This window comes from Aquarana catesbeiana, linkage group LG03 (genome assembly GCF_042186555.1).
Source record: "Aquarana catesbeiana isolate 2022-GZ linkage group LG03, ASM4218655v1, whole genome shotgun sequence".
NCBI lineage: Eukaryota > Metazoa > Chordata > Amphibia > Anura > Ranidae > Aquarana > Aquarana catesbeiana.
In genome coordinates, this window is record NC_133326.1 from 386,041,381 (window position 1) to 386,057,970 (window position 16,590).

At 40.9% G+C, this 16,590-nt stretch overlaps 1 protein-coding gene and 1 long non-coding RNA gene across 5 annotated transcripts in view; one reads left to right on the forward strand and one right to left on the reverse strand.

The window, feature by feature from the left end:
* The window catches only part of LOC141132377 (uncharacterized), a 512,907-nt gene that overhangs the window by 392,713 nt on the left and 103,604 nt on the right, over window positions 1–16,590 (forward strand). For both annotated transcript variants that reach the window (XR_012242896.1, XR_012242897.1), the window contains exon 4: window positions 12,067–12,161. This is a non-coding gene — a long non-coding RNA (uncharacterized lncRNA). The remainder of the gene's footprint in view (window positions 1–12,066; window positions 12,162–16,590) is intronic.
* IRF1 (interferon regulatory factor 1) lies at window positions 1,973–15,509 on the reverse strand. Of its 3 annotated transcripts, XR_012242895.1 has the most exons (11): window positions 15,281–15,508; window positions 11,374–11,464; window positions 11,192–11,291; window positions 9,267–9,443; window positions 8,713–8,762; window positions 8,484–8,607; window positions 7,363–7,488; window positions 6,737–6,777; window positions 6,525–6,645; window positions 2,651–5,302; window positions 1,973–2,612 (listed from the first exon to the last, which is right to left on the reverse strand). XR_012242895.1 is itself a non-coding variant. In XM_073620686.1 (10 exons), the coding sequence occupies exons 2-10, from the start codon at window positions 11,458–11,460 to the stop codon at window positions 5,220–5,222; spliced, it is 909 nt and encodes a 302-aa protein (XP_073476787.1). In that variant the 5' UTR covers window position 11,461; window positions 15,281–15,509; the 3' UTR covers window positions 1,973–5,219. The 3 variants fall into 3 exon arrangements, 2 of the variants coding, with proteins under 2 accessions (XP_073476787.1, XP_073476786.1); XM_073620686.1 differs by having other exon boundaries at window positions 1,973–5,302; window positions 11,374–11,461; window positions 15,281–15,509; XM_073620685.1 differs by having other exon boundaries at window positions 1,973–5,302.

Sequence of the window (16,590 nt, forward strand, 5' to 3'; positions counted from 1 at the left end):
AAAAAAAAAAAGAAGAGTGCCAAAACCCCGGTGATCTTTGATCTCTTTCATTTTGTTCATGTAGATCTCCACCTCTCAAAGGTTGCCTACCCTTGCTTCAGAATATATAAATGAATTGGAGGGGTACTGTATTTCAAAATGCGGAAAATCTTTTTCCAAAGTCTTTTGAATTACCTTCCCTATATGAGGATCTGAAAAAAAACTCTGAACACTTGGGAGTGTCTTGGCATGCGGTGGGTGTATCTTGGCATGCAGTGGAAGGGGCAGGTCAGCTTTCGCATCGGGGGCCCACAAGCTTCCAGCTACACCTCTGGGTCCAAGTACAACTATTTTCCAATAAAAGTCAGGGAGACATTCTAAAAAGTAGCCAACGAGTCCAAAGACACCCCTTTAATCAGGACTAAGTGAACTGAATCTTTAAATGTATAGCAAACCTTTTCTCCAATCTCCTCCTCTAGGATCCATGTCGACTCTAAAATTGTGAATTTAACCCCCTCAGGGCTGTAGTTATTCCATAAGTCAACTAATGCCCCGTATACACGATAGGATTTTCCGACGGAAAATGTTCTATTGGAGCTATTTTGTTGTCGGAAATTCCGACCGTGTGTAGGCTCCATCGGTTATTTTACATCGGAATTTCCGTCACACAAAATTTGAGAGCTGGTTCTCAAATTTTCCAACAACAAAATCCATTGTCGGAAATTCTGATCGTGTGTACACAATTCCGACGCACAAAGTTCCACGCATGCTCGGAATCAAGCAGAAGAGCCGCACTGGCAACTGAACTTCATTTTTCTCGGCTCGTTGTACATCACCGCGTTCTTGACGTTCGGAATTTCCAACAACATTTGTGTGACCGTGTGTATGCAAGACAAGTTTGTGCCAACATCCGTCGGAAAAAAAACATGGATTTTGTTGTCGGAAAATCCTATCGTGTGTACAGGGCATTACTGGTGATCTCATGTCACCAATTTCAGTTGCATTAATGTGGTCATAGATGTGCCACCAAAATTCTTTTTTTGTTTTTCCAGCATAATAGGCACCACATTGGCACATCAAACCAGCTGCTAACAAGGCCACACGAATACAACTTAGCACAGTGCTATTTTGGAAAAAGTTCCTGTACTACTTTGGTGCGATTCCAGCATGATTTTGGCCCCACGGAACATGCAGACCACTTCAATGTACCATCTTAGTAGCATCCAAGTTGTGCTACATAATTGCACTGAAAATGGGATCAAAATCAGATCACAGCATTGTGAACCTAGCCTAAAGGTCCAGTTTACTTTTAGTCTATTCACATGGCTTTCAAGCCCTAAAGAAAGGGGCCTCTTTGGACCCCCAAAACGTATTTAGCGTTTGGGTTATCCCCTGACTTTTATTGGAATAAAGCTGTATCAAGACCTCTGCAGTGGTGTGGTGCTTCAGTTTCCATTTTTGCTACATAGAAATAAAAATCTGACTAAGGTTCTGACCTTCCATTACTCTACAAAAAAAAAAAATGATATCAGTAATACTGTTGAAGATGTACTCTTGCTTCCCATCTAGTGAGACCATTATCGGCATAACAAAGAGAGGGGGGAAATTCCTCTAATGGTGCCCTGAATAGCAGTAAAACATGCCAGGGGTTTTAATCCTTCCGCTCTCTATCCAACAAAAAAATACATACACTTTAACAATAATTTCAAAGCAGCTGTAAATCAAATGGCAATCAGAAGTTTACATGTGATGGGTATCAGCCTCAGATCAGTAAAAAGGGAAATGTGTATATGAACAAACCTCGGAGCCCTCCTATGTGTGACAGTGTCAGTTAGTGAAAAGCCTCCACCCAGTTTTATTTTCCTGTTTTCTATTAACTACATACTTGTGGGAATCCAAAGCACTCAGTCTTCTATAATCTGTAGAACACAGATAAGATTTCCTCAATTTATACATATCGCCAGTTTCTTAAAAAAAAAAAATGCCATATGCGTAACAGTATAAACAGTATTAAAACTTTAATTCTGACCGTAGAAGAACTATTAATAATACATAGTATTTACAAAGGTAGACATGTGCAGTGCATGTGATGAACAGCTAGCCATATACAGAAAGGCAAATGAGAATATTGGATGGAGATGGAACTTGGCCATGTGCTCAGATGACAGCATAACAAAATATATATTTTTTAAATTATGGAGTTGTACATCAATCTATTTTACATAGGAGTATGTCCAGTAACAAAATAACATCTGAAAATTGAAGAAAAAATATATTATCTATAGCATATACCAAACAAGTATTTTCTGCACAAGAAGAGAAACAGGGTGGTATCCGTTACTGAAAATGCTAGATGTTAAGACTGTTATTCTGATGCAATTGCTCCTATAACCTTTCACTTACTAGCACAGAACAACTAGGCAGATCAGAAGCTAGATAGATTAGAGCTGTTGGATCAGAACAACAGTCAGACAACTAGCATTTTGAAAATTTACTACGTTTTTATCTTATGGTTGATCAATATCCACTTGGAAAAAAGGAAGATTAAGGTCTGGTGTGACCCCTCTAACACCTCCATCCCTAATAGTACACATCAAACAGGAAAGAACTAGGTGTAGACGTACACTCCTCCCCTCTGTGATTTGGTTTGTAATTATCATATCTGGCATACTTCTTGTTTAGGATAACCTTTTTTTTTTGTTTAATAATCAAACAAAGAAAAAGCATACAAGAACGTGTAGCAACACTATACAGGCATACCCCACTTTTAAGTACACAATGGGGTTTATTTACTAAAGCTGGAAAGTGCAGAATCAGGCTCACTTCTGCATAGAAACCAATGAGCTTCCTGGTTTTATTACCAAAGCTTAATTGAACAAGCTGGGGTTAGAAGCTCATTGGTTTCTAGGCAGAAGTGAGCCTGATTTTGCACTTTTCATCTTTAGTAAATAAACCCCATTGTGTACTTAAAAGTGGGCTATGCCTGTATGCATGCAAGTATAACAATTACAATGTCCGAAAACACACAGGAACGATAAAACGTATGAAATACGGCATACAGTTTTGTACAACGACCTGGGTCTGGAAGGGTGTGAAATATGTAGATGCATTTTATATAGTAAGGTAACTGAACATTTGGTAGACAATTTTAGGGGGGGTGGGGGGCTAAAGGAGAAAGGAAGGGTGGAGAAATGCTGGTAGGCGATGTGCTACATAGAACAACATAAGGCAGGCTGCATAGTATAACATTACATTACATTAGGCTAAATCTACCTCTACATGCCCATGAATCACTTGGTTATGAGAGGGAGAGTTTGTTGTGCGGATCCAGGAGACACATACATGATGTTCTTGTAGTCAGTGGAACTTTTAAATTCTATCCATCGGGCCCAGGTTGCGGTGTGACGATCGAGCTTATCTCTGGCTATAAGGGTGAGTTCTTCCATAAGACAGGTATTTTCTACTGCCTTTATCCAATTTTCCAAGGGAGGAGCAACAGATTGTCCCCAAATGGCTGGGATGAGCACTTTAGCAGCATTCTAGGATAACCTTTTAACTAGTTTTGTTTGTGAATTCCGTCTACAGAAAATGACTATCCACTATTTCACATTTTGTACTATGTACTATTGTACATTTCCCCCAGCTGAGCTACAAGGCACTCTGAAATGGAGGCAGAAGAATTTCCAGATTCCTCCTATTTAATCATACTGTATATTTAGTTACAAAACAGCAACCTTTCTTTTCTTTTTTTATTTAAATAAACTGGCCACATGATAGATGACTGTAAACTAAAACCTCCACTAACTTGTAATGCAAGGCAATTGGATCTCCTAGCACTACGTTGTCTGTCAAAAAGTAGTTCCAGTAAAGGTCAGCCCAACCAAGAGAAATATTCAGTTATACATGAAGCCACTGGGTGAACAAGCCAAAGGCCTGCTGTATCTTGGTGCCAACAGATCTGCCATAGTTTCCACCTTCTATTGAGCTGTATAATTGTTCCAGCAGTAGCACAAGCAAAGAACAGAGATCTTACCACAAGTCTCCAAGTAGTATAGGAAATTGTTAGTTGTTTGAACTAACATCTACAAAACTATAAAATATCAGTTTTGTGTCAACTGACCCTTAAAAATGTTTATTGATGTCACAGTAATTCAGGCATGCTGTAGTTCTAAACTACCGCACTGAAAAAAATATGTGATTACACACATTATGTCTAACGCTTAAGAAAACTCTCAGGGAATGTTTGCAGTATTCACAGAGGTTCACATAGTGGGACTGCCCAAGCAATGCTTTAGTAATCCATACAATCACATATTTGACTGAAATGGCAAATTATGAACATACCAGTAAACTCAGAGCACTATTTGGACACTATACATAACTGCAAATTAGCTCAAATTCAGCACAATGTGTGTCAAACCCCATCAAATACACCATTTGTAGAGTAATGCCCCCTTGGAATATATCCCTTTCTAGAGGGATAATAAAGTCTAAAACTGCTACAAACTTCCTCTGTCTCCATTTAACATATAGGAGGCTGCATTAGAATACATTCCATTAAGCAAAATAAGTAGAGCATTTGATCGTTTCTTGGATATTTTATAAACAAACAATCTACTAAAGAAAAGTGCAAAATCTCACCCAAGAAATAACATTATTTGGAAATACCAAGCAAGAAAAAGTTAATAAAATATAACTAATGCATTCCAAAATTGTAAAAAAAGTCTAAATACTAAGTTTTAGTTGAACCTAGACATGATGAGGCCAAGCACATGACTGACACACACAATTCTCCTTGTATGCCATTATAGCTAACACTGCAGTAACTGGCTCCTGATGCTGTGATAATTAGGCAACACACAAACTTCACTTCACAGTTCGAGATACAAGTTCTTTTACAAAGACAGACTGCCATTCAAAATGTAGTGATCGATCTTCAGTTAAGTGTTTTCACAACTCCAGGGATCCAAGCTTAGCTGTGTTCCTTGTGCCAAGTATCAGCAAACGGCAGTGCCCAAACATTGACTAGTCCTTTCTGCTTCCGATGCATTTCCAGGCTCTGAATAACCAGTGCTTACATGCAACCAGCTAAAGACTGGACATTCCTGAGTCTTTTACCTATATTTTGTGATTTGAACTGAACACATCAAAACGCCTCAGTCCATCAGTGGCTCACTTCTGACTCAAATACACAAATATGAGGATCACATCATAGTTTTTTTAATGGAACCATGTAAAGTTCATAAACAGGTGATGGCTGTTAATTCTTGCCATGAGAAGTCAAGTGGTTTCATGTCTGTAGTGACTCGGACTTGTATCTCTCCTAAAACAATAGCAAGACAAAAATGTCATTAGCTTCTAAAAGCGGTTAGTAAAATAAAATTCAACTTGACCCAAAACATTTGCAGAGAGATTCAAATCCCAAAATAGGGCCAAGCAGAGAAAACTAGACCAGTGTTTTTCAACCTTTTTTTAGACAAGGCACTCTTTAGAACAGTGCACCATCTAGGGGCACACCTGTCTGAGGGCTCATTCACACCAGAATGTGCATTCGAGCATGCGCGCTTCTTTGCATGCTCCCGCACGTCACATTTTTTAATGAACTGCCCTATACATCTGAAACGGCATATATGCTAGATGCATGGGGGTATCATTAAGAATTAATGTCACCCACAAGCATCTGCAAAAGGCAGCACATTTTGTGTTGTATGGGAAAATGTGTGTTTTTGCACGTGTTATGACTAGCACAAATCCCTTCCACCTAGCACAGCCCCCCCCCAAACCCCCCCCACCCCAAAATCCCCCTCCTAGCACAACCCTATTCAAATCTCACCCAAGCACAACCCCCCTCCTAGCACAAATTCCGCCTGACCACGTCCTACTAACCGATGATGTCATCAGTTGCTAAGAACATGTCGGGCAGATAGCACAGATTTCTGTTTTGCCAGCAATAGTACAGAGAGGAAGAGAGAGCTGGGAGGAGGTGCAGGCAGAGCTCTCTGCCTCCATTCTATACAAGAAGTTAAAAAGAGGATCGCTAACATCGAACAGTTGCAGCGGCACCCCTGAGGACTGCTGGCTGCACCCTGGTTGAAAAACACTGGCCTAGACTATATTCATTTCATTAGTTCATACCATTTATATTTGCTAAGGCTGGGTACACACTATCTTCGTATGCGGCTCACAGCAGGGGTCCCCGTTCATCGTTTCAGCCCGCATTTTTGGCTGAATTTCAGACCTGAAATGGACCAAAAGATGCACAGGGCTCCTGTGCAAATTCGCACCGGAGCCGCAGTAGAGATATGTGAACTGGCTCCATAGAGATCCCGCATTCAATTCACAATAGTGTGAACCCAGCCTCACTTTTTTTTTAATCTTAGCGTGACTTGGGATCACATTATTCTTTTTCTTAGTGGGCAGACTGCTTGATTGGTGAACCAAACAAACGTACTAGTTTACACATTTAACAAGAACAAAAAATAATTAAATAAATCCTCTAAAATAAATCACTACATAAAAAGGTAAGGAAATAAAAAAGTAAATACCTATATTTAAGCCATCGAACATAGAGCCTGTATTGTTTACGAAAGTGCTTCCTGTTCCTGGTTCATTGGTGAAGTATCCTCTGCCACCCTCATTTACTTGTTGCCAGTCTGTGTCCAGAAACTGTAATAAATAATGAAATTAGTTTAATGCACAGAATACATTATAAACTCAAGATTATTCGAGAATAACAGGATATGTGATGCTTACTTACAGCTAAAAGCTCCTGGTCAGATAATATGTCTTCATCGTCACCTAGGAGTAAAAAAATAAATAATTACAACCCTATAATAAAATTAAATCCCTGTCCACATAATTTTACTTGGCTTAAAACAATCAGCATTCAAGGTTAAGCTATTAGATTTAAACATTTGTTCTTCATGATTTACAAATGCAGCTCTCAAGCTGATTGGTGGCTGTGTTGGCAATGTAGGACCTATAATGTACCTACAGCAACTAATCCATATACACTTTAAAAAAGACCATAGTAGGATGTATTTTTTTGGGTTGCCAAGGGAAGTGGACTTTTTATTTAGCCCTTTGCATTGGATAAGCTATGCTTTGGCAGTGCAATAAATAACTGAAGGATTAGCATTATTAAACTACTCAAAAGCAGCCTTTTAATTAAATGTAACTTTACCTATGAAAGCAAAGTATGGAGCTGTTAATTTTTGCAATGTATCGACCATATAAAGTTACAAAGTTCAGGAGACTGAACAATAAATACTTGAATAGGCAGTTTTCTAAAGTGACTACGTTGTACATTTAGTAGCGTTCTTTATCACATCTTTTATTTTGTGCTTTATTAGCAATTTTATTCATAAAAACTATGGCCATTACCTTCTGAGCTTGATGGCATGGGTGACACCTGGAAGTGGTAATTGTCATTTGTGCTGTCAGGTAATTGCATTTCCATTTGATCATCCCATGGTGACATGCTGCTGGTGACTTCAGACTGATTCACACCTGAAACAAACATTTACATTATACATTATGCAGACACTAATAAGGTTCATGATAATCTTTTTACATCAGACATCAAGCATCATCTGATCATTCCAGCAATGACCAGGGACAGAGAGGTAATACTCTAAGTAGGTCTTAGTCTATAAAAGTGGAGGTGAAGCCCAAAATAGTCAAATGTAATAATAAAAGCAAGAATTTGATTGGCTCTCACAGGCGGCACCTCTATTTGACTTCCTGCCATGTGATAGTATACCAGTAAGAAAGGTAATGACGAAGTTTATTTTATTTTCACAAACTAGACTAGTCACTTAGGCCCCATACACACTATTAGATTTTCTGCAGATTTTTGTCTTCAGATTTACCAAAACTATGTAGTGTAAGGGCCTGCCTGATTGCATACAAATTGAAACTCTAATGCCCCGTACACACGATCGGACTTTCCGATAACAAAACCGTGGATTTTTGTTCGAAGGATGTTGGCTCCAACTTGTCTTGCATACACTACGTCACATAAATGTTGGCCAACAACTACAAACATAGTGACGTACAAGACGTACGTAATATCTCCATTACGAACGCTAGTTATATCTCCAGCTCGTACTTGATTCCGAGCATGGGTGGACTTTTGTCCGACGGACTTGTGTACACATGATCGGAAATTCCGACAACAAACATTTGTTGGCAACAAGTTTTCAATGGAGCATACACTCGGTCGGACTTTCCGCCAACAAGCTCACATCCAACATTTGTTGTCGGAAAATCCGATCGTGTGTATGGGGCATTAAGGTTTGACCTCATATTATATGGTTTTGGTAAATCTGAAGGCAAAAACCTGAAGAAAATCTAATAGTGTTTATGGGTCTAAGACTGATATACTAGTTTACTTATATAGCAATTTGTTTTAACAACGGATCATGCATCAACCTCCCTTCCTTTCTATATCGGGGACAGCTGGGTATCACAGTAGCCATGGAATTGGTGGATTTATATCTCACCTATATCTGAACTGCCAGTAGCTTCCTGTATTGAGTAATCTGCGACTGTGTAATCACTGTGATCCTCCGGTAGCTGACAGTGTTTCACTGCTTCTTCCACCTCATCTGCTGATGTGCTGTCAACCTACAACAGGAAAGCACAATAGCAGACATGTTAACCACAAAGCACAGATATTGAGCAGGGGCTGACAGATGGAACACATAACTGCACAAAGTACTAAGGCTGTACCTTCTTTCGGGGTCTGCTCTTAGAATCGTTCTGGGACTTAGACTTGCGTTCTATAAAAGAAAAACAAGGCACTGATTAGCATATAGATTTTTTTTACGTATCTACCAGTAGTAGAGTTTAAAATCTATTGCTTCTTTATGTTTTTGGAATCATTTTTTTTTCTGGATCCTAGATTAAATAAACGTATGCCTTTTGATATTTTTCATTAGTGTATTTACTGACATCTGGACAGTATGCCAAGAATAACAAACTAATAAATTGTAAATACATGTATAAACATAAACCTTATATCTTATAATGGCTGAACAAATTTCAGCCAGTTCCTGAAGAACCCGACTAAAATTTGCTTAGTTGACGGCGTTGTTGCCACTTTCCCGCCTGACATCCCTTGATTTAAAGACTAAGAATCCTTCATCCACTCTGTATAGCATAGATGGAGGAATTTTTTTGTTTACCCAAGGTATTTATGGCCACCTTTACTCTCAGTAGCCAATCAGCAATTCTTTATCACAGTTCTGACAATGCTAAAATGTCAATTATGGAAAATGTAGTACCTTTTTTCTCTGTCTTAATTGAAGCTGGCAGCATTTTGTAGACTCGAACAGCACTAGATCCTTTGTAGATGCTTCTGTCCTTCACTTCTTTAATATCAGGAAGAGAATTCATAGCGCAGCGGAAGTTAGCTTTCCAGGTCTTTGGGTCAGGTTCCTTCTCACCCTGTTTATACCTTCCTGTATAAATAAAACATAAGCATTATTAACATCACGAAAGATTTGCGAAAGCAGAATTTGTGACAAGTTGTTCTCACATGGGAAGTCAATCGCTATTGGTGAAATATTCATTCCAACACTACCCAAAGACCACAAGTCATTTAAATGAGTTTAAGAATCTATGGCATCAGTTGCAAAAACAGCTAACCAGCTACATAGGATAACAATCGCCCAATCTGCCCCCTTACAGTCAGATCAGTAAACAATCGTACATCCATGAGTATTCCTGACTCCTCCAGAACCTGCTGCCTGACTCATTTTGGAGTACAAGTCAGCTGGGATGACTCACTCCGGTGGATCAAGTGTGCAATTTTATGGCAATATCTTTTACAAGAAAGGCACCTGAGGTCTATGGCTAGTGTCAGGAAAGCCTTGTGCAAACTAAGCTTTTCCTTTTCACAACAGGCAAAGATTTTGTGCTGAGGGTTATTTATGGTTACTCCTGCATAGTTATGGCTTCTTACATAAGACACCCAATACAGGACATAGCTGCTAATGCAGATAAGGCACTAAAAAAGTCTGTGTTATCACAAACCTAGAGCCAACATCTGCACAGATGACAGCCATACAGGCCCACCCAACATGTAATTTAACGCTGATCTTCAAGCAGATATAAAAACATAGTTTCTGTACATAGGTACATTCAAATCTCACACTGTATGCATTCAAATACCATACGGTGTCCTGATATTAGCTTTCTGAAATCCTGTGCACAGCAGTATTTACAATGAAGCATTAAGAGGCAGCACTGACATGCAGTATATGTATATCCAAAACTTTATTGTTCTTATCTTGGATACAGTATTTCTGTCAAGTTTTTATTTCTGTCTGTGTCCTCACTGGGTAGATTCACCCTGTTTGTCCTGATAACCAGAACCAGAGGTGAGGGGAAATCTTCCACCGGGGACACCCATTCCAGTGACAACTATCTACAAGGGAACCATTTATTTATTTACAACTTTCTGTTGCATCTATGGGACAAGAAGTAAAGTGAAATTACCCCAATGGGACAAGACAGCAAAAAAAAAAAAAAAAAAAAAAAAAGGATGGGGTTTTCACCCTCTCATACTCTATTGGAAACTAAACAAAAATACTTAAGCTTTACAAACACGTTAATACAAGCTCTTGAGCTTTGCCTATTGTGAGTTAGTCAATGGCTTGAATATGCACACAGGAAAAGAGCGCAAAGTGATCACTTTCAGTGTGCTGCTTCTCCTTTACTGTCCAATCACAAGCTAAGAACAGGTTGGTAGCCAAGCTGAACTGTAGTAGAAAATAGAACAGGACCAATAACATGGCTATGCCGTTTGACAGATGTTCCTGCATCATTAAACAGATGTAATATCGTTTAAATCAGTTGTTTGATATATATTTCAACTATGTATTTAGCCATTTGCCTGGAGTTTAGCCTAAAGTACTAATATATAACTACTATGGGCTGTATTGACACCTGTGTGTTTTGGCATGGGGAAATAAAAATTAAAGGTATGGATGTTTGACATATTCTCCTAGCTAGTAGTTGACAGGGAATATAGGGACTTTTAGTTTTATTATCACTTATGAATCATTGACTAGACTAGACAATCGTTCAAAGCATTAATCAATTACTTGTCATTTTTACTCTACCACACAAATCTTCTCGCCCCAGCCAGACCATGAACTAAGGTAAATGTTAGTTCCAAAAACCAAACATGAACGTTGAACCTTACCTGTGTGAATAGCCCAGCTGCGGAAAAGAGAAGCATCTTTGTCCATGTCCCAACCATGCCGTGCAGCATGCTTCCATGGGATCTGGAAGATCATCTCCTCCTGCAGGGATTAATAGACCACAATTAATATGCATGTTTACATGAAAGACTTGCAATTTACCACACAATAAAAGATTTAGTACCTTGTTAAGCCATGAAAGACCTGGAATTGTTCTAGATTCAATCTGTTTCTCAAGCCAAGGTCTCATCCTTAAACGTGTGGTAGGCATTCTGCTGTGGAATATCAACAATATTATTATTAATTAATGACTGATATGTAATGATCTTACTTTGCAGAGTAACTATTAGCATGCTTAGCAAATGGTCTGTAACTAGATATTTTTAAAACGTTCTGATTACACCATGTACAAGCTTAAAGATTTCAACAAAATATAACAATACTTTAGATGCAGCAAACGACACAGAAGGTGGATGTAAATAGATACTGAAAATTTCATCAGAAAACCCATTATGTCATGCTAAGCTGCTGAAAGTTGAACTATGATTGCCTCTTGCACAAAAGTAATTATTAAGTCCACAGGAGTACCAATGTAGGTCAATAAAAGGGGAAGTTAATTAGCATAATTTCATAAGATTTGTGTATAAATCTATCTCTTTCTCATATATATATATCTCATATCATAGATATCATATATAATTCCCCATCTATAAACTTGCTATCCTTTGTTTTGTGAACTAAAAGCACGTGTTGCAATGTAGAAGGCCGAAGCATCCTTCTATTATTAGAACGCCAACTGTATGTAAAAGGATTGCAATATGATCTCACTGAACACACTTCCTGCTAACACTACCCCTTTTATTGATTTACTTTACAGAGCAGGCGTGGTCAACATTTGCCGCCAAGAGCAGAGAACTCAGAGAGCCACCTGTCATTTGCCCGGTCTAACTTATCTCGAGGAAGCAAAGTCCAGTAAGTGATCTAGTTCATATCTGCAGCACTGCAATTGGTACATATAAAAGCATTTGCCCAAATAAAAATAAAAAAAGTCACCAAAACAGCACTACTAAGCTTTGTTCTTTTAAAACTGCCCACATGTTCTCCAGACTAACGGAGCAACATTCAGTGTGCCCTCTAAGTGCTCATGAGCACTATTTGCAAGTAAGGGCTCATACACACAAGCATATGGTTAATATAATAAAAATACAGCTAGGGCGATTGTTTGCATGCATTTGTATGGTCATGCTCAGAGCTGTGTATACCTGTGTACGGTTGTATCTTGTAATTCATTTGTACAGGCAGCCGTCTGCAACACCTGTAGCTCCCGAGCACCAACATGCAGCCAGATATGGGACAATATGCCTGTGTGTATAAGTGTTCTAGCCAAACACACTGACATATCTAGGCAATGCAAAACCAGAGATAGCCAGGCAAGTAGCATTTTCAGGATAGGTGCTCAATGGCAGCCTTCATAATCCTTTCAGTACAAGTTTCTTTTTTAGATTGCTGTAATTAGCTGAATGACATGCACAGCCAGGAGCAGCTAGCACGGTCACCTGTGCAAGCCCCAAAGTAACCCTAAAAATTGTATTGAAAACAATGAACATGTTCCTGTACATGCATCTTGTAACTTTTATTCCACAGCTCCCCTTATTTACTAACATACACTTTCTTAACTAAACAGCCTCTAATCCTTTAATAGCGATGAGTTGAACAACCTACATGTAATGTTTACATTCCTGTCCTTTATTTATAGTCTGTATGATTTAGGGACTTTCCTAAATGGTTAAAACATTTCTTTTGTAATCCCTACACAGTTGAATGAACTTTGAATGACACCAGCACTTCTATCTGAAGGCAAAAAGTCTGCTAGAGCAGCGCCACCACGTGGACAAGTACTGAACCTAGTGTATAGAAAGTCTGCTTCCAATAGCCTGCTTCTTACAATAGAACCTGCCCTGCCATACACATTCACACAGCACTTTCCATAACAGCAACTGCTGGAGAGCAGCTACATAATTAGAGCTAACTGTGTCTCCAGGGAGCCATATGTCATCATCTCTATAGCCAACAACAAGACTTCATGTCACACAAGCCTCTGAGCTAGAACACCAGTTGTTATGTGGTTGTACAGACCCTATGGATGAGCACACCCACCTCTCTATAGTCCCATGTGCAGACCCCCACTACCAACACATACCAAAACATTACTAATATCTATTACTAGAGTCCTATGTGCAGAGACCCCACTGTTACACACACCCACTTCTCTGTAGTCCCCACTATTAGTCCCATGTGCAGAGACCTCATTAATATACACACCCACCATTCTGTAGTCCCTGATATTAGTCCCATGTGCAGAGAGCTATATGCAGAGCCCCCATTGATAAACACCCCCCCCCCCCTTTCTCTCTATAGCCCCACTATTAGTCCTTTGTGCAGAGACCTTATTAATAACACAGCCACCTCTCTGTAGTCCACACTAAAAGTTCCATATGTCTGTGCAGAGAGCTATGTGCAGAGCCAACACTGATATATAAACACCCACTTTTACTGTAGTCCCCACTATTAGTCCTAAATATGCAGAGACTGCACTAATAACACACCCACCTTTACTGTAGTCACCACTATTAGTCCACTATGCATGTGCAGAGTTATATACAGAGCCCCCATTGATAGACACACCCACCTCTCTGTATTCCCTACTATTAGCCCCATGTGCAGAGCACTATATACAGAGCCACCATTGATAAACACCCCCCTATCTGTAGTCTCCACCATGCCATAGTCCTATGTGCATGTACAGGGAGCTAGATGGAGAAATCTCACTGATGACACTCCCACTTCTTTCTGGTCCCTACTAACAGTTCCATGTGCAGAGCCCCCACTGATAGCATCACTCTCTATACAGTCCTTGTGCAGAGAGCTGGGCCCCCACTGATAGAACCTCCTCTATACAGTCCCATGTGTATGTAGAGATAAAGCAGCCTTGAGCCCTGCCTGCCCTCCCTCCACTTGTCTTGTTTTTTTCCTCTGTGAACTTCCTTGTACGTGCTGGGTGTATTATAACACAGAAGGCAGAATGAGCCTGTCCTGATCCTGTGCACCCCACAATGAGCCTGTCCTGATCCTGTGCACCCCACAATGAGCCTGTCCTGATCCTCTGCACCCCACAATGAGCCTGTCCTGATCCTGTGCACCCCACAATGAGCCTGTCCTGATCCTGTGCACCCCACAATGAGCCTGTCCTGATCCTGTGCACCCCACAATGAGCCTGTCCTGATCCTGTGCACCCCACAATGAGCCTGTCCTGATCCTCTGCACCCCACAATGAGCCTGTCCTGATCCTCTGCACCCCACAATGAGCCTGTCCTGATCCTCTGCACCCCACAATGAGCCTGTCCTGATCCTCTGCACCCCACAATGAGCCTGTCCTGATCCTCTGCACCCCACAATGAGCCTGTCCTGATCCTCTGCACCCCACAATGAGCCTGTCCTGATCCTCTGCACCCCACAATGAGCCTGTCCTGATCCTGTGCACCCCACAATGAGCCTGTCCTGATCCTGTGCACCCCACAATGAGCCTGTCCTGATCCTCTGCACCCCACAATGAGCCTGTCCTGATCCTGTGCACCCCACAATGAGCCTGTCCTGATCCTGTGCACCCCACAATGAGCCTGTCCTGATCCTCTGCACCCCACAATGAGCCTGTCCTGATCCTCTGCACCCCACAATGAGCCTGTCCTGATCCTGTGCACCCCACAATGAGCCTGTCCTGATCCTCTGCACCCCACAATGAGCCTGTCCTGATCCTCTGCACCCCACAATGAGCCTGTCCTGATCCTGTGCACCCCACAATGAGCCTGTCCTGATCCTGTGCACCCCACAATGAGCCTGTCCTGATCCTGTGCACCCCACAATGAGCCTGTCCTGATCCTCTGCACCCCCCAGTATCACACTGACCCCACTTGTAGAGCCCAGCTTCCTTCTGTACATAGTCCATCCTAATGCACAGCCCAGCTCATCCTTGTCCCCATGCATGGCTCCAGCCTAGAAGAGAGTTCAGGTAAACTTTGTCATCCCTCCAGTACCTGCTGCTGTTGTTGCTGGTGACCGCCGATGCAGAGCTGATGACTGAAAGTAATGTTGAATTGCAGAGCTGATGGCTGAATGTGGTGTAGAATTGGAGAGCTGATGACTGAACGTGGTGTTGAATTGGAGAGCTGAGTGCAATGCTTAGTCCTTAGAGGGAGAAGAGTTGTGAACTGAACTGTCTAAGGCTGGCGGGCCCCCATGTATAAAAGGGACGGAGCCCGCCCTGCATCGTGCACAGCGCCCCTATTGGTCGGCAAGGGATGTCAGAGCGAAGCATCATTTCGGGGAAATCAGACTGTTTGATTGTAGTGAGGATGTGGGGGAAGTCCCTTGTCTAGCAGCGCTCCCTCCCTTTTCAATGACAGAACACAGGATACAAAGGAGCGTCCAATCACTGTACAGCATTGGATTGTAGGAAGACACGTGCCTTCCAGGAAGATCACTTCTGCTGTCAATATTAGCAGCATGTGCACTGCTCTATTCTTTCCAAGACTTCTCAGTGTTCTATGTGACAATCCTTACTGAGGAACACGCTGGCTTTTATTACATTCTATTTGGGAGGTTCTAGTCCTCAATCTAAGGGGTTCACTTACATGACAACTCCAGCGTTCACTCTGCAGTCCTATGTGCACCTACCTGCATTGTCAGTACGTTTATATTTATTTTTACATTTATGTGTGCTTTTAGGGCCTATTCACGCCACAAACTGCACATAACTGCGCATTTTTGACTGCATATTTCCATTCATTTGAAGCACTCTTGACATGGGCTTAAGTGCGTTTTGCATGCGTTTTACGCTGCATTTGCAGTGCATTTTTCTATACTTTTTTGGGCTTGGCTTAAAGGGGCACAGTGCAGTGGATTAGAAGCGTGTTTGTAGTAGGGATCGACCAATATCATTTTTTCAATATGATACCGATATTTCGGCCACCTCTCCTGCCAATAGACGATATTTTGTACATTAAAAAAAAAAAAAAAAAACATTTACACTGTCATTTTACATTTTTTTTATCACTGTTATTGCTGTCACAAGGAATCAAACATGCCTTGTGACAGTAATAGGCAGTGACAGGTACTCTTTATGGAGAGATCGGGGGTCTAACCCCTCCTTTGCACTGCAAAGTATTCAAAACGTCAAGATGGGCGTTTTTGAATACTTTATTTTTTTTAAACTGCCGCCTTTAAGATGCCAGTAATCCGGGAAGTAATGTCATGACCGCTTCTGGATTACTAGATCCAAGACCTGAACATAGCATCGGCTTTGCTCAGGTCTTCGGCCAGCCAGCGGACTTGCCAGCTGCTTGCT

Excerpts from the sequence above, each read along its gene's own strand:
- IRF1 (XM_073620686.1), bottom strand. The coding sequence starts at position 11,460 with ATGCCTACCACACGTTTAAGGATGAGACCTTGGCTTGAGAAACAGATT. Across the intron at positions 9,444-11,191 it reads CAGCTGGGCTATTCACACAG|GAAGGTATAAACAGGGTGAG; the intron begins GTAAGGTTCAAC and ends TTATTTATACAG. Across the intron at positions 8,763-9,266 it reads AATTAAGACAGAGAAAAAAG|AACGCAAGTCTAAGTCCCAG; the intron begins GTACTACATTTT and ends TTTCTTTTATAG.